This window comes from Manis javanica, chromosome 18 (assembly GCF_040802235.1).
Source record: "Manis javanica isolate MJ-LG chromosome 18, MJ_LKY, whole genome shotgun sequence".
NCBI lineage: Eukaryota > Metazoa > Chordata > Mammalia > Pholidota > Manidae > Manis > Manis javanica.
In genome coordinates, this window is record NC_133173.1 from 1,655,253 (window position 1) to 1,680,860 (window position 25,608).

Here is a 25,608-nt window from a genome sequence, read left to right on the forward strand (position 1 = left end):
AGAAACCGGGCAGCCATACTTTTTCAAGAGGATGACGAAGCTGTATGCAAACACCGCCATCCCCACCAGGAAATAGGCCAAGGGCAGCCGGTAGCCAGCCCTCCCGATCCTCCGCTCCCTGCCGTAGTAGCCGTAGAAGAGGACTGAGTACTGGAGGTAGCCCTGCAGAGAGAGGACTGCATGTCGTTTCCGGCCCCCGGGTCCCAGGACTGCAGCCCCGTTCCCCCTTCCCTCGAGACGAGTGCGGCCGAGCCGCAGCCTCACCCCCAGGGACCAGACGGTGTCCAGGTCCTGGGCAGATGCAACATGCTCCTTGGGGATGCGCTTGCGGGCCGTGCTTCCGAAGGGCTGGCCTGCAATGAGCTGGGGAGAGAAAAGGATGGCTTGTGGTCCTTGGGAGTGGGGGGGACCGAAGAAAAGGGGTGGCTGATGTTCACGCATCCGGGATGCTGCACGTCAGACACCGAGGGGGTGGATTTCGGCTTGATTCCCACTGGTGGGAATCGATCTCGGGTGACCAGAGTTTCTGTCTGCCTGGTCAGGGCCTGCCTGGGTGTCCTTTCTCTGGGCCGGACCTGGTTTCTATGGGCAGATTTTTGGGGTCACTGGATTTCTGGAATGACATGGGAACTAGATCCAGTTACTCTGAGGATGAAGTTCAGTTGAAAAATGGGTTTTGTTTTAACAAGATTGGCAAAACGGCCCATAGGCCAAATCCAGCCAGTCGCCTCTTCTTATATGGCTTGAGAGCTAAGGACGGTTTTTGAATTTTTAAATGGTTGGAAAAAAATCAAAAGAAGAAGAATATTTTGTGACACATAAGGAGGATGTAAAATTCAAATTTCAGCATCTATAAATAAAATTCTGTTGGAACACAGCCACACTCACGCGTTTACTTTCTGTCCATGGCTGCTTTTGTGCCCCAGGGAAGGTCTGAACAGCTGTGACGGGAACAGCCGGGCCCACAGAGCCCGGAGTGCCCACTATGTGGCCCTGTATGGAGGAAGCCTGCCACGCCCTGCTTCACAGACCATCCTCCCCACAAGGACCGGGGAGGCCACCGGTGCTCTGCTCTGACACCTCTTCTTTTAAAAGGCGCTTTTTTTCTCTCCCGAAATAGCTCTTACCTCTGGAATAACAATGAAAGCACCTGTCATAACTGTGAGCACAATATTGATTCCAAACAGCCATCGCAAGAATATGAAATAGGAGGCGACACCAGAGCCGAAATGACCTAAACAGAGACAAGGGGATGAGAACAGGTCATGGAAAACGCTCCTCGTGCAAGTTCTCCCATGGCAACACCCACTTTTCCCACACCTGCGGGACACAGACGAGGCACGCCAGGACGGCGCGTTCCCGAGAGGGTCCTTTACAGGGGCCAGCACTCTCCTCAATATCTACCAGGTGTGTATGCAGAAAAGAAATCCCTGTTTTAATAATTTCCCAATGATGTCTTCATTTAATTTATATCCTATCTATGTTCAGGAGAATTTGATGTATCTCTTTCATGTTGCACAGTTTTGAGAATTCCAAGGATTTTTCTAAGGATCCCTTTGTCTTAATTTCAAGATAATTAACAATTCACTAGATGTTAACATTAGGGGAAACGGGGTACAGGGCTTGTGGGAACTCCCTTTGCAACGTTTCTTTACATGGGAGCTTATTCTAGAATAAAAAAATGTGTTTAAGAATAAATTTCTACTGAGGAAATAAGGGAGCCTAGAGGAAGTTAGATGTTTGATGACTTTCTAGAAGGGGAGATTTGCACCATAATTTAAAGAGTAAAGCCTCTTGAAATTTTATTTCAAATCCAGTGTGTGTTTGCCATAGTAGGAAATCACAAAAAATCACAGAGAACCAACAAAATGTAGCACTTCCAAGAAGATCAAATTAAAATCACTATTAGAATTAGCTTAAACTTTGAGTGTTACCCTCCAATCCTCTTCTGACTGTATGCATTTTTGTATAAAATTGACATCCCTCTGTAGTAAACATCTTGAGTTACCAATATATTACAAGCATTGTCTCATGCAAAAAACATTCTTCTATGAAATGAATTTTACTGTTCCTTCAAATGGGTTTCTCACAGTTGATTTAACCTACCCCTCACCCCTGACGTTTAGGAAGTCTTCAACCTTTCAGTAGGTAAGGTGTTCAGTAGGTACGAAACTGCGCTAAGTACCTCCTGTCTAAGGTCAGGGTTCCTAAAAGCAGAGCCTGAGAAAAGGATCTGGCTCACATGGTACGCTGAGGTGTGCTGTCAGGAGAAAGGCGGCAAGCGGGTCAAGGGAGGTCAGGGAACAGGGCTGAGGTGTGGCTTCAGCTGGATCCCTGCTTAGCCAGGCCCTATGGGCGCTCTGGAAGGCAGGTTGGTCCCATCTGGAGCAAGGGTGGGGTATGAATACCCCCCAGTCAGTCACTGTCCCTCGGCTCTCCAGCGGGGCTGGAGGGCACCCTCTGGAATGATGCAGGCCAGGGGCGATTCTCTAGAGAACGGGGCAGCTGTGAGCCATGGCAGTGAGCGCTCAGAGCAGCGGAGAAGAGGCGGCCGGCCGAGTGCCCGGATCCGGGTGGGGCACCAACCGCATCGTGCAGCCCTGTGCATTGATTCTGCTCTGGCATCCTTCTCCCCGATTGTTAAGGACTGGAAGGGTTTATCCAAGTATAAACATTTTGAAGACTTTGGGTACAAAGTACAACTTTCCTCTAGAAATGTACATTCCCACCAGTTGTGCACAAAAGGGCTAAATTCCATTTAAATGCTGAAAATGGATTCCCCCCCCCCCCCTTGTTTTGTCCTGGAACCTCTAGCTTTGTTTATTATCTTTATGTATGTAAAATTTCTTTTATATGTAATTGAATATAGCAGTACTTTCCTTGATGAACTACTTGTTCATTATTTAATTAGGCAGGCTCCCATTCTGAGACCCCCATTACCTGTGTTTCCTTTAATTCTTTCATGGTTTCCTATTTTATATTTAAATGCTTACCGGAACTTTAAAGCGAAGGATCTAATGCGCGCTTCCAGTTGGCTGCCTGGTGCAGCACTGCACTGCGCCGCGCCCGTTCCTGGGGCTTTGACGGCTTATTGGAACATTTTGGTGCTGACAGTCATTTGCACTTTTCCTTAAAGAAGTTTTTTTTTTTTGATTAGTCTCTGGGACATTGAATCTTCCATATAAGTTTTATGATCATTTTGTTGAATACAAAAAAACATTACACTGAGATTTTTTTTTGAACTACATTAAACATTTGTAGGGAAAATACTGGGAAAATCAATTTTTTGTTTTTATCCTGGGGTCCAGTTTTATAGTTTTGTTTATTTCAGACTTACTGTTGAGTTTCTTCCTGGTATTGTGTGTAGGTTGGTCAATGTGATTGTGAAGGCGATTTATTTATTCTGGGGGCTGTGTCTTCTAAATGGTTCCTATCAACTCTGAGAAAGTGCATCTTTTTGTATTTTTATTTTGCAACTGCCCCTGGTAGCCTCTTACTCACCCACACAACTGTTTACTCACTCCTTCGGGTTTGTGTTGTGTCTGGCCAGTGAATGAGCTGACAGAGAACAGCAGAGCCATGGAGGAATGTGGAAGGGCAGAGGCTGGGATGGTCCCTGTCCTGGGGCGTGGTGGGGACAGACTCCCGTCACCCACTCCACTGTCCCACACCCAGGCTGGGTCTGCACCCTAGGTGGGTGCCCCTGGCCGAGCAGGGTGAGGACCAGCCATACAGACCCTTCCGGGCCTCGCTGTCAGCTGGCCCCTGGGACTGCACCCCTCCATCCCTCTGGGTGCCAGCACTTACTCTCAATTTTCTTTATCCTCATTTCCCAGGGAATGAAGACGACCACAAAGTTACTGGCAAGGCGAGCAAGCTTCCGCCAGAGCTGCGGGGGAGGCAGAAGGGGAGAGAGCTTTACAGTCATGGAGGCGGCAACGGCCTCGGGGTGCGAGGGCCCTGAACGAGCCGGGGTTCCCAGACCCACCACATGGTGCCTTTAATTGTGGCTTCACAGCCTTGGGCAGCTGTAGGACCAACACAGCACCCGGCCCCCCAGCCTGTCTTCTCTGTGCTCCTGCCCAGGGACGGCACCTGCTTTGGGCCCCGGTGTCTGCATGAGGTGCGTTTTCTCTGGAGTCACAGCCTGCCTGTCCCCTAGCCTTTCTGCTGCAGGGACGGAGAGCAGGCCCCACTGCAAAGCACTTGAGGAATGGCGTCCAAGCACACGGCTTGGCCGACCCTGGGAAGGGGCCCAGGAATCCACACGGCCAATGAACCCTCGGTGGTTACCACTCCCAGCCCTGCCTAAGGATCAGGGGTCCAGAGCACACCCTGAAGACGAGTCCCAGCCCGTTGTGTGCCCCACATCCTGTAGCCTTCCTCCTGGCCAGAGCTGCCCGCCAGAAGGTCTGGACATTTGCCTTGTGTGTTTGATGCAATTGCCAAAAGTTTAAAAATCTTAATTTTCCCTGGTCCTAGTGTCTCACACAGTGCAAGCTGGCATCCGGGGTGGAGTTTGTACTCAGGGGGGAGTCAGCCGCCGGCCAGTCCCTCATATGGGGCACGTGGCCCATTAGGACTGGGGGCGAAGGCTCTCCTAAACAAGGGGGTCAGGGAAGGTCTGCCCAGGGAGGCCATACTTGGGCTGAGACTTGAAAAGGAATCAATATTTCAATAAATAATAGATCATTAGAGGAGCTACGTAGAAGGGGAGAAGCAGGACAAGTTGGCGGGTTAGCCCGAGCTGGGCGCTTTGCAGCGGAGGGGTGGGGGGGAGGGAGGGGAGAGCCCATAGGCAGGCGATGGGCAGACCAGGCAGGCCGGGCCAAGGGGTTCGGACTCAATTCTGAGGGTCAGGAAAGCCTGTCACGTGTCTACCCATCGACCTGCCATCTATAGCCGTGGCCCCCTGTATCTATCTCCTGGTGCTCCAAGTAAGGGGCTCATGGGTGGCTCACTGCCTCGGATTGCCCCAGCCCTGTGGGGAGAGAGGGCAGTGCCGGGGGTCCTGAGTGGAAGCAGGAGGGCCTGGTGGGAGGCCAGTCAGCCCACATGCCACCACAGGCAGGTGCCCTTAGCTCCCAGGCAGTGGGACTGTTCCTGCCCAGTCACACCCTGAAAGCTTCCATGGGGTGACCTCCCTGGTCGGCATCGTGGAGAAACAAAGGATATAGGATTTTAGAACTAGAAGGATTTTAAGAATCAAACGTCAAAACCACATCGCTTTCAAAGTCATCCCCCGGAGCAGGGAAGCGAGAGAAGGACCTGGTGGCCTGCCCTGTGCTTGCTGTCCCGTGTGCCCGGCAGCATTTCCCCGACGTGGCTTCCTGGGTCCTGGCGTCTCACACACTCAGACCTCACTTTCTTAAGCAACACAGAAATGTGTTTGTGCTAATGGCAGACTGTCTGAGGCAAGACGCTTTCCTTCTAGAATGAAGCAGAAACCTATGGGAACGGAGGATGCAGGTGGGGGGCGGGCAGGTGGCTCCAGAGGACCTCCTGTGTTCTGGGGCGGTGATTCCCAAGGGAGGGCAGAATGGCAGCGCCCATGGTGGTGATCAGATCTCAGTGGTGGGAGTCATGGGAGCATAGGAGTTCATATTACACAAAATGTCCTACTTGGAAAAGTCACCATTTTTATAATATAAACCAGAGACTCTAAGTAGAGACAGAACTCATGAGGCTGCGGCAGTACTCATGCAGGGACAGACACCTGCTCCTTCTCCTCTCTCCTTTGCAGGGTGCTGGGCCCTATAAAAATGTCCAGCGTTATAGAAACTTCTAAATATAGAAAGGGACTGGAATGCCGTTCTGAATGGGGGAGGGAAGAAGTGACGTGTCAGGAAGACGTGCTGGGGCGGGAGCATCTGCAGAGGCCGGAGAAGTCACCTCTTCACGCCCCCCACCCTGCGCCCCAGCACGAAGCATGGACTGACCCCCGATCTTCAGGGGCTCGGGGGACGGGACAGACGCAGCTGGTAAGTGCTGGCTGGACCTTCCGGGGAATCCTAGGTGAGCATGAACGTCCTGGGTACCGGAGGGCGGCCAGTAGGTGTTGGCGGGCTGGCTCAGGCTTTACCTTTCTCATCCTGGAAACTGCTGCTAATAATGCAGCCCGTTATCAAGGCTCCCTTACTCCATACGGAGCTTCACTGGTCCTGAAAGTCCTGCTCCTTTTTCACTGTTACATGTACTACAGGCTGTCTGAACTCTGAACTCAAGTGGAGGACCATATATTATTTCACAAATGTTTTCCTATAGCATTTCACAGTTTATTTAGAGAAAATAAGGAGAGGGCTTGGTTGCACGTAGGCTCATAAGAGGATACTTTGTTTCACATGCTCATTCCTTAGGCATCTTTGCAGTGTGACACATATAGGAGACATGGACAATTTGGGTCAAAAGAAGGGCCTAGAGTTTTCAGGCAGCATCTGTGAGGAGTAAGAAGGCAGAAAGGCTAGGAACTACTTGCCATTCTTCATGTTTTATAACTTTTCAGTGATGTAAAATTTATAACCAGCTTTCACTGAAACTTTATTTTAAGAATACTTTTTATTTCAGGGACTCTAAAAGGTATGCCTCTATCAGTGTTCAGAAGAATACGCTTTTGAAAAATACCATTTCAACACTGGTAGGATATCATGAAAACAGGAAACTGTCTCACTGTGGATGGCAATCTAAATCACCAAGACTTTGCAAAAATCATTTATTAATATTTATCAAGAGTCAAAAATAGGAAACATATTCTTTTCTACATGAATTAATATGATTATAGTTCTGACATTTATCCTAGGAGAGGAATTAAGAAAGATGGGAAAAGCTCTATGTGTCAAGGTAGGTTATTAGTGAAAATTATAAGCAGTTTAAATATTCAGCATAGGCAGCTAATTAAGTTAACACACATTTATCTGACAGGATATTACTTAGTTGTTGAAAAGGGTAAGCATAAAAACCACATAGCAATATGGAAAAACCCCTGCTATGGGGTTAAGTGAAAAGAGGAGTAATTTTGTATAATGTGAAAATTATATGTTCAATAACTAAAATGTGAGATTTTTACAAAGACACTATATTAGGAAGGAGGAGGTCAAAGGAGGAGAAATGATTTTGTTCTTTGTCTTCTAAACATTTATGAAAATTATTGTAATGTCTTTATAGATAATTTTAATATGTACTGAAGGTTAGCTTTCAGTAACTGAATGGGGAAAACAACAAAAACCTTAGTGTATTAACAAATGAGCATCAGAAGGTGCCTCTAACTTTCTCATTATAAGACATGCAGTGAATAAAAGCTGCACATATGGGCGAGACTAAGTCAGGAAAGATGCTCGGTCATTCTCCCAAGGGAAGTTACTCTTTTTCTGATGAATCAGGCTTACCCAGGGTCAGCTGGGAAGTGATGGCATCTAGGATTAAAATGTTAAGTTTTGGGAAATGCAGCCCTTCCAGCTCACCGTCCTGCTCTACAGAGGGTCGTGAGTGATGCCGACAACCCGGGCCTAGTGCAGCAGCGGCCGGGCACCCCCAGGCGAGCCCCTACCTCTGCGCCTGCTGCCTGGTAGCCTCGGGTCCTGGTCAGCCTGCCTTCGAACTTCAGCACCATCTCCTTTGCACGCCTGCGAGAGGAAAAGCGTGACGGTGAGCACCTCAGTTAGAATCATGGCAGAACATGTGAACGGGCAGCGAGACGAGGCGGGCGGACAGCGCAGGACACTGTGCTGGGGGGTGGGGGTAGTTACTCCCTTCTTTCCTGACTTTTGGTAACCAGAAAGCTCCTTCAAAATGGTGTTTGTTAACATTTATATGGATGAATTCATGGGAAATGATGAGTTGATACCCAAATCAGTTAGAGCTGAACGTGTGAGAGCCCTTTCCTCTCCTGCTTGGCTGGGAATTGTCAACCTTGGGCATCTGCGCCGCAGGCGCGGTGTCAGGCCCTGCACCTGTCCCAGCAGCCCTCCACTAGCCGGTGAGAGCCAGACCCGGCTTCAGAGGGTCTGCTTCAAGCGAAGGGGGGTGTCTCATCAACATAAGCAAGAAAGTCGGGTCTGCATAGCCACGCACAACCCGCTCCAGCTGGCACAAGCCCCTGATACGCTAACTGAGATGTTACACTGGAGATCAGGTGACGTCTGACTCTGTGCCTAAATGATGAATTCCTGAAACGGACTGAACTCACTGGGATAGACGGTGAAGTCCACACCTAAAGGAACAACAGGGTTAGAAAATCAGTGCTAGTGCCACGGGGCAGAAGTCCAAGCCTCCTGGAGCTGACTGCCACCTTCAGGGTGACGCCACGTGATCCTGCCCTGATGAGGCCCCCTCACTGCCCCTGGCCGGCCACTTCTGGGTGACATTCAAGGCTGAAGAGCTGAGTTCTTCCGAGTCGTTCATCCTGTTGCTTTGACCTGCTCACTGCTGGGGAGATCTTGGACATGCGTGCGGTGCAGCCTCCCCCTGACTCTGAGGCACGGGAAACCAGCTGACTCTCTTTTCCGTGAACAGAGGGATCGTTTCAAAACAAGACCCGGCCGAGGGCTGGGATCTGGACCTCTCTGCCCTCACGGCTGCCAGGCCCTCTGCACAGCCCAACAGCTGCGGGCAAGCCTGAGGGCTGTGTCCTACCCTGCAGAGCCTCGAAAGACAGAGGCCCATAAAAGCGAAATAATCATTCATTTCATGTAGTTATTTAATTTTTTTTCCACCAGTGTTTTCTGTGCAATTATTTTGGGTCAAGCAGAGTGGAATACAGAGGAGCATGAAGCAGTCACTGCCCTGGAGGGCCTGCTGGCTAGTGGGTGAAGGACACCTAAAGCCACGATGACCAAGACAGGGGGTGGGCTCTGTGCTCGGGTAGAAGGACAAGTGGGGTGCTGCGGAGGCAGGGAGGCCCCGACCTAGCCTCGGCCGCCACAGACCAGTGTCACTCCAAGGACACTGACCACCTGCTTCCCTACGAGGGCAACAGGCTTGTGCTGCGTCCTCCCAGACAGGCGGCTGTTGCTCATGCTCAGAGCCGGAGGCCCTGCTTCTGTCTGTGTCAGCAAAGCTACTTTGATCCCCGAGCTGTCAGGCTTCAGTGCCCTCCATGGAGGCACCTCGGGGCCCAGCTAGTGAAGCATGGCCCCCATGGCTGCCCAAGGTGCTGGGAGAGGAGCTGGATGACAAGGGGATGATAAGCGAGGTGCTCAGGGGATGGCAGCTGCTCTCTGAGAGTCTGCCCGCTGGCCAGCATGTTGGTGGCATCGCCATTTGGTGACACAGCCTCGCACCATGGCAGACAGCCTGGGGTGTCTTGTTTCCAAAGTCTCTTCACAGAAAAGTTGTCATTTGCTCTGTGCCACCTGCAGGTTAAAAAGGCTTTGCCTCTCACTAAGCATAAGTGATCAGTAATCATTCATCATCAATAACCAATCATTAGTGTTTCTGATTGTTAAAAACTGGCTGAAAACAAAGGACTGCTTTTTAAGATGAACTGCTCTGATTAATTACTTCGGGGGCGTTCCTGTTCAGTGGAGCAGAACCCTGGAGGTGGGTCAGGGAGCCCAGGTTTAAAGCTCATCCCAGTGCTCAGAAGCTGTGTGTCCTGGGTTGAGCCACTTAACATCTCTGAGCATCAGTCTTCTCATCTGAAAAATGCCATCCTTCCTCAAAGAAACAGGTGATGAGAGCCGATAACCGACAAGGAGAATTAATTGGAAACTTCTAAGAGTGACAGCTGTGGGACTGGTCCCGTGTGCATGGTGGGTGCCTGGAGTTCAGGTGCCACGTCTCCATCGCCAGGAAGGCCCACTTCACAGGCTGGGGCAGCTCCGTGGTGCTGATCACTAAGATCGTTCTGTTAACTCCCTGCACGGCCACCCCAGGAGTCAGCGTCACCAGCCATTCCTCACTTACAGGGTTACAATCATAGACCAGATACAATGCTGAGCACACTCATGGTTTATCTCCCTTATTCCTTCAACAGCTATCAGTGGATCTTGAACTTTAGGATGTGAATCGACTGAATGGATGTTCGAGATACTGGAGGCCTCTCTCAGTTTCTGACTCAGTAAGGTCCGAGTAAAACCAGAATTTTCAATGATTAATAGGACTCTGGAGGCTGGATGCTGACATTTTTGGAAACGTGGCTGCAGAAGGCAGGTGCTCTGTTTCACCACCACTTCGGCTTTAAAGAGAAAGGGGCTGGTGGGAGGAGAAATCAAGAAAACTCCCCACTATTGCACAGCTAGGGATTGGGAGAGGCAGCATTTGAACTCAGGCAACCTGCCCTCACCCCTTCCGCCGTTTGCCATGATTTAAACAGGCTCTCTGATAGGACGCCGAGCCCACAGAGATTCCTCTCCCCCGGAGGAAGGCGAGAGCCACGCATGTAGAATTAACCCCTATCTTTCTTTCTGGGCGAATGCCTGTCTCTGGCGAGTTTGGTTACTTCGTTCACCTCTAGAAACAATGCTAAAATCTAGTGTTTGAAAGCGAGGGAGGAAACCCAAAATGCCCCACTGACACACACGCCCAACCCAGACATGCGCATGCAGACACACGCACAGAGGAGCCGGCCACCCGGAGGCTGTGTGTGGATGGCTGGACCCCTCAGAAATCTCACCAAAGGAGACCAGAGAATGATTCCTGGATAGCAACACCCCTGTGGCTTCCCTAAGTCTGGTCAAGAGTGACTGGTGCACTCCTCACGCGGGTCGTCATGCTCCTTTAACGGGCAGGAGGATGTGGTTTAGCGGGAAGCACCCTTGCGGGAAGCCCACACTTGCTGTTGAAGTCCTTACCTCAGTGCCCGCAGCTTCTGTCCCATGGTCCAGGGTCTGCAGCGAATATTTGCCATGAGATCTTTCTGGAACTGTATATTCTGGAAGATCTGCTCTGGATCGTTGCTGTCCCCTGCTTCTTCAGCAGTAAAGCTGTCATCCAAGTTACTGAATGGATTAGGACATTAGAGAGGAAATCTGATTAGTAGAATTGCTTCCAGCAAAGACCTCCGTGCCCTGGGAAGGCCAGCATCTCCCCGCCCCGGGGTCATCTCTGCGAAGTGTGCGTGTGCAGGGCGGCAGACAGAGAAATAGGCTGTGTCGGCAGCCACGGAAGCACATTCATTGGATTCTATTACTTTGGTGGGTTGCTGAAACAGAGTGGTTTGTCAGGTCAAATGGTTTCACGGATGAAAGCTCCCACCAGAAAATGTCCTAAAAGGAGACGAGAGAATGCTTATGGGTGATTCCTGAATAGCAACAGCTTTTGTGGTGGTGAAACAATTTCTTTTTCAGGCTCCTTGAAATAATCAGATAACTATACAAACAGGCCCCCTCTTGTCCCTCAACTCTGGAGGTAAAATAGATAAAACCGAACTCCATCACCCAGAGACCTCTCCTCACATTCCCCCTTCGACTCATTTGAAGCCCGAAAGAGCAGAATCAGCAGCAATTTCTATGAACAAGACATTAGCTAAACAAATCTACATGGACAAATATTTCAGGGAACTGGTTACGCTCCAGGAGAACAATTTTTCAACATGTAGCAACGTTTATTCCCAGCAACAATCAATGTACTAAACCTAATGCAACTTTTCAGGGGTGAGAATATTCAGTGACCACTATTTGATCAATGGTGCACTTAAAAGAAAATAATTCCTTTGCTTTGCCCTAATTCAGTTTGCTTTTACTTACTCAAAGGAGAATTTTCTCCTATTTCTCCAAATTAATGATGCCTTTACAAATATTTAACTATTCAAATAGCACTCCCTACTTCTAATCAGCCTGAAGCCTTTTCCAGCAGGCACCTGATCATGACAGATACACTGTCTACTCTCTCTCTGTCTCCTGGCATTGCCCCATGAGTAAACAGAGTAAAGATGAAGCATGCCTGTGGATGTGGCCACGACAAAGCCAGGCTGGACCCAGCCTTTTGGACTCGGATGCCCGGCCAGTGGGCAGGCAGAGAGCAGCTCAGTGTGCACACTGCTGAGGTCACAGGCCCAGGTGTCCAGGAAGCGAGAGAAAGGGGTCTCTGAGCTCGTGCGCAAGGAGAAGCGGGCAGGATGGGGGCTTTGCCTTCTGGTCAGAGGCGAGTGAGGCTCGGGTGCCCTAGGCCTTCCTACCTTGCACGCCTCCTCTTCTGCCCAGGGACTGGATGGGACCGGCTCACCTGAGCAGCAGGGACTCCTGGTAGAGGTAGTGCTGGCTGGCATTTCTTCGGATGCCTCTGTAGCGCTGGGACACCTTGGAGGGTTTCATGGGGGCTGACCTGCTGTCAGGGAGCCCCAGGAGTGGGCAGGGTGCTGTGAAGCTGCAGACAAGGGTCTGCTGTCACTGAGGCTTCTGACCAGAGCAGCAAGTGGCCCTGCCCTCCCGCTCTGGCAGCCGGCTGCGTCTGCAGCTGGTGCGGGGCAGGGAGCCGCCAGGAGGCCCGTCAGCATCTGTGATGTGCAGGGGCTGTGGGCGGGGATTGGCTGGAGGCGGGGCCAGCAGGGGCCTGGCCAGGTTGATGAGGGCTCACTGGGCGCTGTCCAGATAATCACATGACCCTTGGGCCCAGATAGGGCTCTGAGGTTTTGCCAAGCATCTTACATGTATTAGGACTGGTGTTCACAAAATACTTTGTCCAGGACTTGCCCCAGTCTCACAATAGAAACCTCTGCTTTTTAATTGACACAGGAAATGGTTGGTTTGCAGTAAGGTTAATTGTACATTAACTGAGTAGGAAGGTGCAAGACTGAAATGGGAGCGGCCCCTCCGTTGAGTTCTCCACTTAGGGCACTGGAGACGCAGCCAGCGGGAGCGTAAATGGATGGGCTGGGCTTGCACAGCGGGGCGGAAGGAAACGCAACAGCTGCTCCTGGTTTGACCACAGAGAGGGACCTAATCACCCATCACTCATCGTCCCTCCCTGTAATTCATTAGCAAGTAATTAGATAAGATTTCTAAATGATTTTTTACAATGAAAGTAATGTGTAGTAATTAAATGAAAACTGGAAACAGTTGGAAAATTATTAACAGGAAAAAAGCCTAGAACCTTTGTTGCTTAATGATGCTGTTAACATTTCCAGGGCTTTACCAAGGGTGTGTTTTCCTTTGTGTTTATGTATTTTGCAATTTTACTGTATGCATGCGTGTCTCTTAACGTTTTCATCAATTTTACGTCTAAAGCAATTTTCATGTTTAAAAAAATCTTCAGTGAACACAATTTCATGAACCAGTGGACCACAGAGTGGACTATTCTATCACATGAAATATTCAATTTTTCTCCATATTTTCTCACACTCCTTATTTTCCTCTTGCATGCATTTTTTGATACCGATGGTTTTTTTCTGCTTTTAATATCATTACCATGAAATTAATGCCATTTCTTTACAGTTAGTTCTCCAGAAGTGAAATTACTGGATGAAAGGGAATAGCGTTTTTAAAAGTGCGGTATGTTGTCGAATGAAAGTCGCTGTCTTTACAGCTCTATTGGTTTCACGTGTTTCCATTATTGGTGGTAAAATGCACTTCCGGTTTGGCCGGCTTGTCTGGCCTCTGTGGTGCCCTTGGTGTGGTTTTTAAGTTTCCTTCTGGAGCACACTTGGCATTCATTTTGGTGATGAGTTCAAGGTGTGGCTGTCAGGAGGGACTCGGACTCCCTTCCCCGGTTCCTCCCAAGGCCCTTCGGTTCCTCCGGGCAGAGAGAGGCCGCGCAGGGGAGGCGGCTTTCCGGATGCAAGTGGATCGAGCCTGCGGCGTGCATTTTACTTCCTCTGACGATTTCCTCAAAGGCTTCAGGTATGCTGGGTGATTTTAAGTTAAATCAGCATGTATGTATAGATAAAATGGCTAAAAATCCCTCAAATGGTTACAATTGGAATACTAAAAAATCAGAAAGGATGTCCAATGTCAAAATGGGCCCAAACCATTATTGTCTAGACCGACTGCTTTCAGGATCTCCGTGGTGGGAGAAGGAAAGCAATGCGGGAAAAGGAGAAATGTAGCAAGTGAAACCTATTTGTAAAACACAGAAATTCCTTTCAGTCAAAAAAAAAAATTAGAATTTTGTTATAAATCCCAGTAGCTTTTAACTCGAATCATCAGATGGCTTAGCTTACAGGAACAAGCACACTCATTGCCTACGTCATCAATTAAAGAAAAAAAAATTCCATTCCCCTGCTAAGTGAATTCTATTCTTAGACGTTAATGTCCCCGAGCCCATCTGAGAGGGTGACACAGGCCTGCCACCCACAGCGCGAGCTCCCTGCTCTCAGCCATCAGGCTCTTAGCTCTGGATCTCCCGAGAGAGACTTCCCCATTTCTGAGATACAGTTACATGCCTGCCGCATTGTTTCAGTGACTCTTAAACTCTGTTTGAAGTTTAGATATATTTTTGGGGGTCTGGAAAAGGTTACTTAGGGAAGATGCTCAAGAGTAGATCGTTTCCAGTTTTCTGAATAACAGCTGATGTTGAGACACCAGAGGAATGTTTCTGCTGTTTTGAGTTTCTCAGGAAACACCAGCTGCAAGTAAGTTTGAAACTGGGCGGAGGCTGAGCTGTCCATCTGGGGCCATGCGCCACTTCCCAGTGGGGCAGAGATGGGAGGGCCCTAGAGGGGGCTGCCCGGCTACAGTCGCCCCTGCAGTAAGTGAGCCCCAACAGATGCCCTGGAAGGAGGGGCCGATCATCAGATGGGTCGCAAATGAGATACAAGTCACAGAGCTGCCCTGTTCCGCTCTGTTGCGCTTTCTCAGGCAAAGAAATTCTCTTTCATAGGTGACTAAATCTAAACACATAAACTGTACTAGGAAATGAAAGAAATATCAAACTTTCTCAAAATCTGGGGTAAAGGAAAGCAGTTGAATTTCTTGTCAAGTGACCATGTATAGTTGGCTGTGGTTTTTCTTGAACGATTCTTAGGTTATTTGATTTCCTTACTGTCTGTGTACTTTTAGAAAGCCCAGCCAGGGTTGTCTCTGAGGAGGGGCATATTTGTGAGGGGCCTCAGGGACCCCTTATAAACTCACACTGGCTGTAGATGAAGAGGGCAGGCCAAGGGGAAGTGCCGGGCAGGTGGTCAGTCCGCAGGGAAGGCTCGTGGGTTGGGGATGGTGGTCAGACACTGGCCACATGCAAGGGGGGTGCGGTAGTCCTGGGGACCTTCTAGATGATGGCTGGCATGACTTCATCCAGGAACATGGAGTTGCTGGTGAGTTATGGCTCATGGCTGTTGCCTGAGGACCTTCCCCTGTCCCTCTCCCTCATTCTCTGGCCCTCATATCACTTAATTTAGGACATTACAGGAAGTTTCCCTTGTCAGCTGTTTGGTTTATCTACACTGTATCTTCAACAAGCATGTTGGGATTTGTGTTCTGATTAGTAGCCTTTCTTTATCAGTGTTGTTTACAGTTTTTCCCTTGGCTTTGTGATCCGTGAACTTAGCCTTTCATTCAAGCATCGAGGGCCTGGATCACCCTCATCGCGTACCGTGGAATCCCACTGACCCGGTGTGGATTTGCCAGTTTCCTCTGACATCTTCCCAGCTCCCAGTTCCCTTTGGGGCTCATTATTTCCTCCTATCACCTCAGCTGCGGTTCTGTTTCAGGGACAGCCACTTCGTGTTGTTTCACTAAAAGAAGCAAACACAGTTTAAAATTTACATTTTATTTTCTGTAGCCAGGGAGCTCTTTGTAATAAGAGTTTACGGTAAATCAGGCCCCTTCTCTTCTAGAACCTCCAGCAGCTTCTCCTCTTGGTCAGAATAAAAGTCAAATCCTTACCTAGACCTGCAAGGCTGGGGAAGAGCTGGTCCTTTGATGCTTTCTGAGCTCATGTCCTGCAGTTCAACGCCCTTGCTTTGCAGTGACCACACTGGCCATCGTGTTTGTGGCCTCAGGCCGTTTGCACGTGTCAGAATGTTCTACCCCATGCACGTTCACTTGCCTACAGTCTTTTCTCCTTCAAGTCTCTTTCCAAATGGTTCCTTATCTGAGAGTCTCTGGCTTGCTTACCCTGTCTGTAAGCCACCCTCATTTTCTTCTTATCATGCTTTATTTTTTCTCTGTAGCACTTATACTGCCTGATGCTAGCTATGCACATATTCGCACCTGCTAGCCCACCTGTTACAGAACTACACTTTAACAAAAAGTAAAAAAAAAACTTTTATTACATATTACATCTTTCTCTAAAGAAGACAGAATTTACTCTAACGTGTGACTAAGCAAAAATTGAGTCTCTTATTTGTTCCGTGTCTCCTCATCCGTTTCATGTGTGCGTCGACTTGGGGTCAAATCGTCTAGCCACCGCGTGCGGGCTCCACTGCCTGGAGAAGTCGCTGACTGTCCACGAGCCTGTATTTCCTCACCTGTTGGGTGGAAATGACCTTGCCGGGTGGCAAGGACTCAGGATGCTGCATAGGATGTGCCTGGAGGAAACCTGGAGTCTAAAAACTGGCAACTATGTTTTATTGTGTCTGTAGCAACATTGTTGTTTAAACCTCCCCATGAAAGCATGGCTTGAATACTATGAGTTTAGTGATTTTGTGTGAACTATTGTTAGAGCCATTTCATCACCATCATTCGCATTGTTTTAACTTCAGCATCAACGCCTGAGCACAGTGGTCGGAAGCCCCCACTTCCTGATGCCCGACCTGATTCATCGGGGAATTCGCCAAGAAAGCTGACTGCCAGTCTGTCCATTCCATGACAGACGCCCTGCCAGGCTCTGTAATCTTCAACAAATACAAATAAAGGTCTGAAAGTGCCCCCCTTCTAAAAATCATACGAACCTTATAGACAAGCCTGAACAGCAGCCTTTTGTCTCCTTAGAATTTAACCGGGTGTTCGCCCTCCTGCGCTCGGCCGCGGCGGGGGCGGAAGCCTGCCGAGGCCCAGAGCACAGGGATCCATCCCCGGGCTCCCGGGGCGGCGGGCCAGCGGCTGGGGGGGGCTGACCGGGCCGTCGCCCCTGTGGTCCCCGCCCGACTGACCACTGAGGACGGATGAAGTCTGCTAAGCGGTGTCTTCCATGAAGTTAAAAAGTGAAGACAAACGGGTCTTATTAAACCCTACAATAGGGTCTTATTAAATGTCTGCCCTGCTAATTTGGAAACTGTGATAAAGAGACTTGGCCTATGTGATAGAGAAAAAGTACGATGAAATGCTGTCACCGGGAAATTTTGTAGCCGGCGCACCGCTGATGAGAGAGGCCTATGGCTGGCTTGCGGATGGCCCTCAATCCCGTGGGCCCATGTTTGACCCCCGTGAGCCACCTGCGTGGATGCTGCCACGGCCACTCCCAGGGCAAAGCCAGTGCAGGAGGATCACCCACGAGGCAGGAAATACCTGGGCGGCTGGGAAGTGGAGAGAAAAGCTTCCTGAAGAGCCCAAAGCAGGGAAGTGGTGGGGGTGGACGGCAGGAGGGGCGTAGGTCGGGGTCCCCGCAAGACAAGTCCCAGTGTGGAGACAAAGCTCGGGACCTGAGAAGGGCACCACCGTGAGGACTGGTTGAGGGCGCCCCTCCGAGGAAGGGGGCCCTGACCCGCATCTGGGGCTGCATTTCAACTGGCGAGTCCCCGGGGGCCCCACACAGGGCCTTCTGCTGACCTCACCGGGCAGTGGCTCAGCGTAGCCAAGGAGGGCTGCCTGCTTCCCTGCTGGTTTAACCCTGTGATACACAATCCTGTAAACAGATTAATTTCCCCCGGGACTTCCGAAGCCCCCTAACTGCATTACCATTTCTCTGCACAAAGGAAGCTTAGCCAGAGAACAATTAAGAAGTGGACTTCAAATGGTCTGCAAATGGGCATAAAACAGGGAAGGCAGTCCACGGAGACGGGGAGGGGAAAAATTAACCCAGTTTTGCCTGCTGAAGTCGAGAATTCATTTGTTCTCAAGCGGTGTTAACCCTTTCCTGTCCTTCTCCCTTCTGGTTTCTGGCAGAAATCTTGGGCACCTCGTTTACAACAATTCTGTTTCTCTCCTACCTTTCGGCTCCGCCCTTCCAATCCCAGCTAATGTCAAGGCCAAAGGAGATTCCCAAGCTGTGGCTGGGGACCAGAGTGAATGCGCCAGGATGGTAAGGGATGAATCAGCCCATATGTCTTGAGTTGACCCACCAAGGTTTGCTGACTGTCTGGTCCGTGCCTGGTCCTGGATACTTCCTCAGGGGTTAAAGGCTAAAAAAAAAACTTCAATCCTTTTCTTAAAGCATCTTGATGCTCGGTGGGGTGACCGCTGGGCTGGGGAGAAGGGGAAATTGTCTCCTTTATACTGTTGGATCTCTGGCTGGGCCTAAGAATTATAGACTATCAGGAGAAAAAAATGCACATTTTGTGGAGCCAGAAAGTACAGCCTGGGTGCTGCTTGCATCTGTGAGCTCTAATAGCCTCCACTTTAAACCCTGAGAAGAATGGTGGTTATGAGGTGATAAGAGGGATAACCTGGGCTCATTGCGTTTGGCTTTCCTGTATTCTGGGTACATGGAAAGACCCAGCCCCTCTGCAACCAGGCCAGGTCCTGAGCCTGCTTCGGATCACATGAGCTAAAGCAAAACGTGCCACAAACAGAACAAGACATCTGAGAGCGGGGATAAGCCATCTGCAGCCACACGTCTTGTCCCTTCTGGCAGTGGCCATGGAGGTGGTGGCTGAGACGGCAGAGCCGCAAGGCGGAGGTAAGCTGGATCTCCGAGTCACTGCACGGAGGAGGCCGTCCCTGGACCCACCAGGCTCTGACGGGAGCCGACACTGACCTTGACCGAGCTGAACACACCCTGCAGTGCTGACGCCCACAGACCCATGTGTGACATACCCAGTGTGACCAGGTAGTCTTGATGGATGTGACTGGTGGCGTGTCTCGGTTCTGTAATAAGAATCTCCTGGAGAGTATCGGCTGAAGGAACGGCAGTCACTGGGAGGAGCATAGCCTCTCGCCACCTGCTCGTAAGTCCCTGAAGCAGACGTTTCTGACGCCTGTTAATCCCAGTGGCCAGGCTGAGCCGTCCGTGATCTCACACGCTCAGCTCTGTTCTTTCCCGCTGCTGCTGATCGGCCTGTAAAGGAAGTGAAGCAAACGCAGGGACAGCATCTGCCGGCCCTGATGCAGGTAAACAGGTGGAAGTTTAGCCAGTATCGCCCCGAGGCAGCCCCAGGTGTCTGTTACTAAGAACAGGAAGCACTGGGCGTCCGTCCGGGCCTCGCTCCGGGATATCACCAGCTTCCGGAGACCAGGGGTCACGAGAAAGCCATTCAAGCGGGTGTACCAGCTCAACAGGTGTGCTGCTTTGGGAAGGCAGAGGCAGGCGTTAGCCTCTGGGCAATGGGAGGTGGGGGCTGCTGGTCTCTACTGCGGCCCCCCCTGGACGGCGACCAGAACTCTAAGTCGTGGAGACCCGGGCTGCCGGCTCCCTCTGCTGCCGGACCTTTGCTTCTTACTCGCTCTTGCCCACCTGTCCCTGCCCTGGCTCTCCCCCAGCTCCTGGGGTCGGAAGGCAGGAAACCCCGGCTCTTCCGGTCTTACACTTAGGCCAGTGCATCCTGGCACATGCGGTCGTGTGTCTGCCTCTTTGTCTTCCGGATCTGTGGTGAATGGCTGACGTCTCACTGTCTGACCTTGCAGGTTGGGGTGCCGGCAGGTGGATAAAAGACTCCAATGAATGGTGATGAAATTATGTGACCCCAGAGTGCACGCACATGCGTGTATTTATGTGTGTGTGTGTGTGTGTGTGTGTGTGTGTGAGTGAGATGTACCAAGTCTTACTTGACTTTTGAGGCCTGACTCTCAGTGGTAAGTGACTCAAATGAGGCCACGCTGGGAAGACAGCTCCCGGCGTCCTGGACTTGGAGAGACTCGCCTCGGAATGCGGGGGACTTCTCCCCTTCACATTCATGATCCCTGAGCTTCCCTGTGATAATCGGCCGACGCAGGCCGTGTCCTGCTCTAAGGGACCCCGTCCTGGGCGCGTTCAAGGGCAGTAAGCAAACGGGTGCCCCCCGGCCTTTTCCTGCACGCGGCCCTACAGCCGCAGCCCGCCCAGTGGGACGTCCAGGAGGTACTGAGCCACCTTTTTAAAAGGACTGAATGGTGCTGCCCCTGATCCCAGGGGGCTGCTCAGTCTGGTTCCTCCCGACCCCGCCTAAACCCCTGCGCGAGCGGCTTGCCTGGGCCCTGCATACGGGCCTCTTTGGAGGCAGTTCACGTCACAGCTGCTTATTTCTCTAAGATCAGCAGTCTCTCCCCCCTGTCTGCTGACAGCTGATTCTGCAGCCTCTCTGGAACACAGTTTTTCCATATTGTCAGTGGGGTCCAAGGCTGGAGAGGAAATCAGTCGGAGTATTTCATTCTGAAATTCTATGTACAAAATTTCCAGGTGGACTGCGTTCCAGGGTCAGGATAAAGTCTCCATCTGGCGGCCAAGTTCAGTCCTGCAAGCACTCTGGGCGTAACTGACCACGAGCAACCCACCCGCGACCTGGAGGGGCGGCTCTGAGGTCCGTGACTTCCGTGAGAAGCACAGACACACCTTCTAAACTCTGGTCCAGCAGGACAGGCTTCGTTCCCAGCCACTTGGAAGGGGGTTTCAACTTACACAGTGAACTATGAAAAGATATTGATGCAGAATTTATGTACTATAAAGGCATCATGTATTGGGGGAAATGACCTAGGGTCAACAACGCAAGGACATACATGAATAAAATAACTCAGGTACTTTATAGAGAAAAACTCCTCCAAGTGTCTAAGTAAAATAAATTCACCTAAAAGTGGGAAAAAATCCCTGGCTGGCTTCAGATTTCTCCGTAGCAGCACTTAAAGCCAGAAGAGGGTGTAACAACAGCCCTTATAGATCCTCAACGAAAGATAGGGTAACCCAAGGATTTATTTCCAAGCAAATTGTCCGACAGGTACAAAGGCGAGAGACATGCTTTTGAGTAAACACGACCTCAGACTCTTCTGAGAAAACTACCAAAGGGATGAACCTCTGTGAAAAACGATGTGAAGGCAGAGGAACAGTGAAAAAGGAATATTGTTAATTGTAGAGCTAGGACTAAATAATGCAGAAGTGAGGGGTTAGAGGGGAAGACAAATATTACATGTGCTGATGATGTAGGAATGATACAAGTAACAGAAATAGGTGAGAGAGGTCAATTCAAGGTGGGGAGGTAAAAAAGCGGTATTTACCACCTGCTCTGCAAGATTTGGGAGCCAAAGGAATTAATTTAAAGCCTAAATGGAAATCTTAGTTTAAATCGAACAATTATACCTTTAAATAGTTCAAAAGCAATCCAGAGAGACATAATACTATAAATCAACATGGGATTGTAGGACAGGGAAGAGGGGACAGGAAAAGAATGGGCTAATTTACCGCTATGGATAGTGATAACATCTGAAGACACTGAGAAATAACGGTATTAAATAATGTCATATAGGCAAGCCCTGGAGGGCCTCGCAGGCCTCTATATTCATCAGAAAACCCAACACACACACCACACAGTCAGAAAGACCTTAGATAGATATAAACAGAAATTATAGTGTAAAATAATACAACAGAGATAAAACCAAACTATGTCTTGTAAATATGCTAAGGGTTTAACTAATTTATAAAGAGAAAGGTATTTATATTGGGTCCACAGCAAAACATGGTTCCCTTTTATCCGGAACTGTGATGGAGAGAGGCCGACACGAAAATCCAGGCAAATGAATCCAAGTGAATTCAGACCAGGTGCATGGCACCCATAGCCCCCCCACCAGAAAAGGCGGTGCTTAGCCCGCAGAAGGGAGGACATGCCCACTGCAGCCCCACGGTGTGTGCGGTTAACTCAGCAGACCGGCTTTCCTGTCCCAGGCGTGAGCCCCACAGTCCGGCCTGGTCTGGGGACCCAATATAACTACTGTAAGAATTCTGCTAAGGACATTCCTTACAGCTGAAGTTCAGTGTGGCATAGAGTCATGATTATTTTTTAGGATAAGTTCCTGAGGCTGGGAAAGGACACTGGCTTGTTCTAAATTGTCCTCAACAGGGTGCCCCAATTTTCTTCCCAGTAACCATTCTATGAGAGTGAATGTTTATCTCCCAAACACCAGGCAAGTCTTTTAATTCTGGCCATTTTGTTAGGTGAGGAGTGCAGGCATTGTGCGGTTTACATCCCCGTCTGCCGTCACCTTGTATCCAGGTATTTCCGTTTCTGGCAAGTCATCCCTGAAACTCAGGATACAACGTTTAGGAGGAAGGGAGGGCTTAGAAAGGGTGTGAGGTCGCGTTTCTCAAGGTGAGGCCAGTGGGCCGCTTGCATCAGAATCGTTTGAGATGTTTGCTCACCGTTCAGATCCAGGTGCTTGGGCCGCACCACCTGCGGGATCATGTCTACAGAGATGAGACCCATGTATCTGCCCAGAAGAGGTGATTTCTAACTACGCTGAAATCAGAGGTTAACTGCCCAGGCTAACTCCACTATCCAATTCTCAGGCCACCTTGACATTCCCGCCTGCTCTGGCTCCTCCACAAAGACATCTACGCGTCCCCCTCCCACATCAAGGTTCCAGCAGAACCAGATTCTCTTCCCGGCTTGTGGACAGACCTCTTCCTGCCGTTCCTCGCGTGGCGGAGAGCATGAGCCCTGGGCTCCTCCCCGTCCCACGAGGGCACTAACCTCTGCGCGAGGGCCCTGTCCTGACCTCAGCTAGACCCAGCTGCCACCCAAAGGCCCCGCCTCCGAGCGCCGCCACGGGGGATTGGCTTCAGCACAGGACTTCTGCGTGGGCGCCAACTCTCAGTTCAGAACTTGTGTCCTGTGCCCCGAGTTCATGCTCCTCTTATTACCTGCAAAATACATTCATTCTACCCTAACAGCCCTAAAATTCTTAACTCCAGCATCCATTCTCAAGCCTGAAGTCCAAAGTCTCATCTAAGTATCATGAAGTCAGACACGGGTGAGACTGGAGGTCTGGTTCGTTCTGAGGCAGAATTCCTGTCCAGCTGTGAACCTGGGAAACCAGATCAGTCAGGTGCTTCCAACTGCACAGGTGGCCCAGGTGCAGGACGGACCTGCCCGTTCCGACGGGGAGAAGGCCTCACGTCTGCCGCTGGGAGTCGTGGCCCCCAGGCTCCGGGTGACCTGCCTCCGCGGCTGCAGGGCACCCCTGTCCCGTGGCTGGGCTCAGAGGCGGGCTTGCCGGGACCGAGGCGATGCCCAGATGATCTCTGAACCGTCTCCGTGGTTAGTCTTCTTCTTGCCGTGAGGAAGGGGGCATGCGCGCCGCCTGCTTCCATTCTGTCCCGTTTTCTCTGTTTCCTTTGGCCCGGCTGGCAGGGTTTCTATTCCTGGATTCAAAGACTGGGGTCTTTGCTTCACTCCGTAGCCAGTGGTTGGTCAGCCAGGCCACCCTGAAGGCCTCGCCTGTCGGAGATTAGGGTCCCGACACATGGACTGGGGGGCCGTGAGCATCCGGCCCATATGCCCGCCCTGCGTTTAGTCAGGGGGCTCGATGTCGCGGACCTGCCAGAGCCATGATTCTCCTCGAGTCCTGCTTCTCGGAGTGGGATCTGCACGTTTCTCCTGGCGTAGCAGGGGTCCCCGTGCAGTGTGGCAGCTCTAGAGAAAGAGCCATGAGACAGCCCTGCTCACGTATGTTTTACAAATTTGAGATGTAGCATTAGTCACCCTTTCAGAATCCGCTGCGTTCCTCATGATTGTATTTTAAGGTTGTGCCGTGACCCCAGAGCTGCGCTGATGTGTCTGCCTTCGCTACGATTCAGCTGATGGTCCTGTTTCCCGTGGCATCTGTGTTCTTAAGTTGCTGTCACAACTAATCTCTAGTGGCATAAATCAGGGGCTTGAGCACAAGGGGCTTCCCCAGAGCTGCCGAGAGGTGGAAGAACTGGCCTGGGTACCACCAGCCGACCACACGCAGCCGGGTGCACACGCGTGGGACTCAGGAAGAAAGGGGCCCCTCGGAGTCGGGGCCGCCGGCAGGGCTGTTCACTCTCTCCTGCATTCCTGCATGTACAAGGAGGCGCTCAGAGATCTGGGCCTCCAGTGAGATCTGTGCAAGCGGGGGGCATTGGGCATCTCAGCCCTGGCTAGACCTCCCTGGTGTTGGCAGTGAAGTGTTCCTGGGTACCATCTGTGCCTGCTTAAGCAAGGGGGAAAGAGAGGAGGGAGAGGGCAGAGCCCCTCCGCCCGTGCTCTGCACCTGGTGAGGCAGGTGGGCAGAGGTGCTGAATTTCAGGTGGACACCATGGAAAGGTGTCGGGCTTAAGTCACTTTGATGGTGCCTCACCGAAGAGGGCTGCCAGGCAGGCAGGGGAGCTCTGGGCTCGTCACAGGAGACAAGGACTCGGGCAGCCTCTGGGGGCAGCAGCTGGGAAGGGGGCTTCCTCAGGGTGTAAGCTGGTGCCTCTCCCAAGAAAATGTGGCCAAGGAAGCCACCCTAGAGTCCCCTACGGAGCACACACATGCCTCCCTGAAGAGCCACCCCCTGCACAGAGCTGCAGGGACGCCAGTTAAAACACCAAAACACCTGGAGCCTTTTCTCTCATTCATTCCCCCGTCTAAGGAGAGGGGCAGGGGGCTCTGGTCTGAGGCCTGGCTGGCCCTGGGCAGCAGGGCAGACATAACATGAGACTGGGAAAGCGGCTTGAGTTTAGAGTGAACTGGATGGAGTGCAATGGGCTTTCGAATACTTCAAATACCTCATCAGTCCCACCGGAGAGTGGCCCCAAAGCTCTGGGATTTGCCCGAAGCATCCTCAAATGCTGGAAAGGAAAGATGCAACTTACTGAGTTTGAAGGCAAAGATTAGAGAAAAACAAAAGCCATTTTGTGTTGCCTTATTTAGCTCAGACTGTTCAATAAATCCAGTTGCAACGGTTTTGAAGTGTATTTCAGCATGTTAGTCAATAGCTTGAGCAGCTTGAGTTTATGGCCTTAGGACCAAAGATCACAATTTTTAATGTTGAGATGTGATATCAGAGTTCATCAGGAATCAATTATGGGATGAACAACTTGATCATAAAATGCTAAATTTTCTCTATTACTTTCCTAGTTGAAGAGGGACTCTCATATTGGGTATGTTTTAAAATCACATCTATATGCTGCAACAGGTTATGAAGAAATTCTTCTTATATCCAAGTGTAACTAGAGATCACTTGCCTCTAAAAAAGTATTAATTTATTCAGCACGGCCTAGGTGACAGGTACTATGGGGTGCTTTGCATATATTAACTCAATATGTCCAAAAAATTAAAATGTTCTGATGTTGCTCCTACATGTGAAAGTTCTTTGCAAACTATAAATGCTGCATAATTATCAGGGGCTCTAGCTGCTATTAGAATGGCACTGACACTGTAGCAAGATTTTTCCTTCTTTCAGAAGGTAACTTGTGCTATATGAATGTGAATTTAAGATGGAAGAACCAGTAATTGAAATGAATGAAATGGATTAGATGAATTAGATTATTCATTAGGTAAAATGAATTAGAATGAACACCATTCAGCCTGCATGTTCTCTAGTCCCACCCTGCCTCTTTCCCTCGTCAGGGGGTCAGGCTGCCTCTGGAAACCATGACCCTCCCCTCCACCCCGCCCGCATCTGGAGATTTCCACCCCCTGCTGGGCGAGGGCCAGACACCTTCCCTTGT

At 50.5% G+C, this 25,608-nt stretch overlaps 1 protein-coding gene and 1 long non-coding RNA gene across 31 annotated transcripts in view; one reads left to right on the forward strand and one right to left on the reverse strand.

The window, feature by feature from the left end:
• The window catches only part of TMC3 (transmembrane channel like 3), a 35,675-nt gene extending 23,402 nt beyond the window's left edge, over positions 1-12,273 (reverse strand). Inside the window, exons 1-7 of the mRNA XM_017676019.3 lie at positions 12,160-12,273; positions 10,788-10,934; positions 7,544-7,619; positions 3,808-3,889; positions 1,128-1,234; positions 265-363; positions 20-162 (exon numbers count right to left, since the gene is read on the reverse strand). Coding sequence (XP_017531508.3) covers positions 20-162; positions 265-363; positions 1,128-1,234; positions 3,808-3,889; positions 7,544-7,619; positions 10,788-10,934; positions 12,160-12,248 — 743 coding nt within the window. The 5' untranslated portion in view covers positions 12,249-12,273. The remainder of the gene's footprint in view (positions 1-19; positions 163-264; positions 364-1,127; positions 1,235-3,807; positions 3,890-7,543; positions 7,620-10,787; positions 10,935-12,159) is intronic.
• Positions 1-22,067, forward strand: part of LOC108406982 (uncharacterized) — a 52,643-nt gene extending 30,576 nt beyond the window's left edge. For 21 of the 30 annotated variants that reach the window (XR_012127148.1, XR_012127137.1, XR_012127134.1 and 18 more), the window contains 8 exons: positions 1,121-1,407; positions 3,837-4,410; positions 5,744-5,981; positions 7,473-7,641; positions 9,971-13,772; positions 16,574-16,726; positions 17,916-18,051; positions 18,604-22,067. This is a non-coding gene — a long non-coding RNA (uncharacterized lncRNA). Of the gene's footprint in view, positions 1-1,120; positions 1,408-3,836; positions 4,411-5,743; positions 5,982-7,472; positions 7,642-9,970; positions 13,773-16,274; positions 16,727-17,915; positions 18,052-18,603 lie in introns of all 30 variants that reach the window. The other 9 variants (XR_012127136.1, XR_012127126.1, XR_012127142.1 and 6 more) reach the window with 9 other exon arrangements.
• Positions 22,068-25,608: the final 3,541 nt, after the last annotated feature.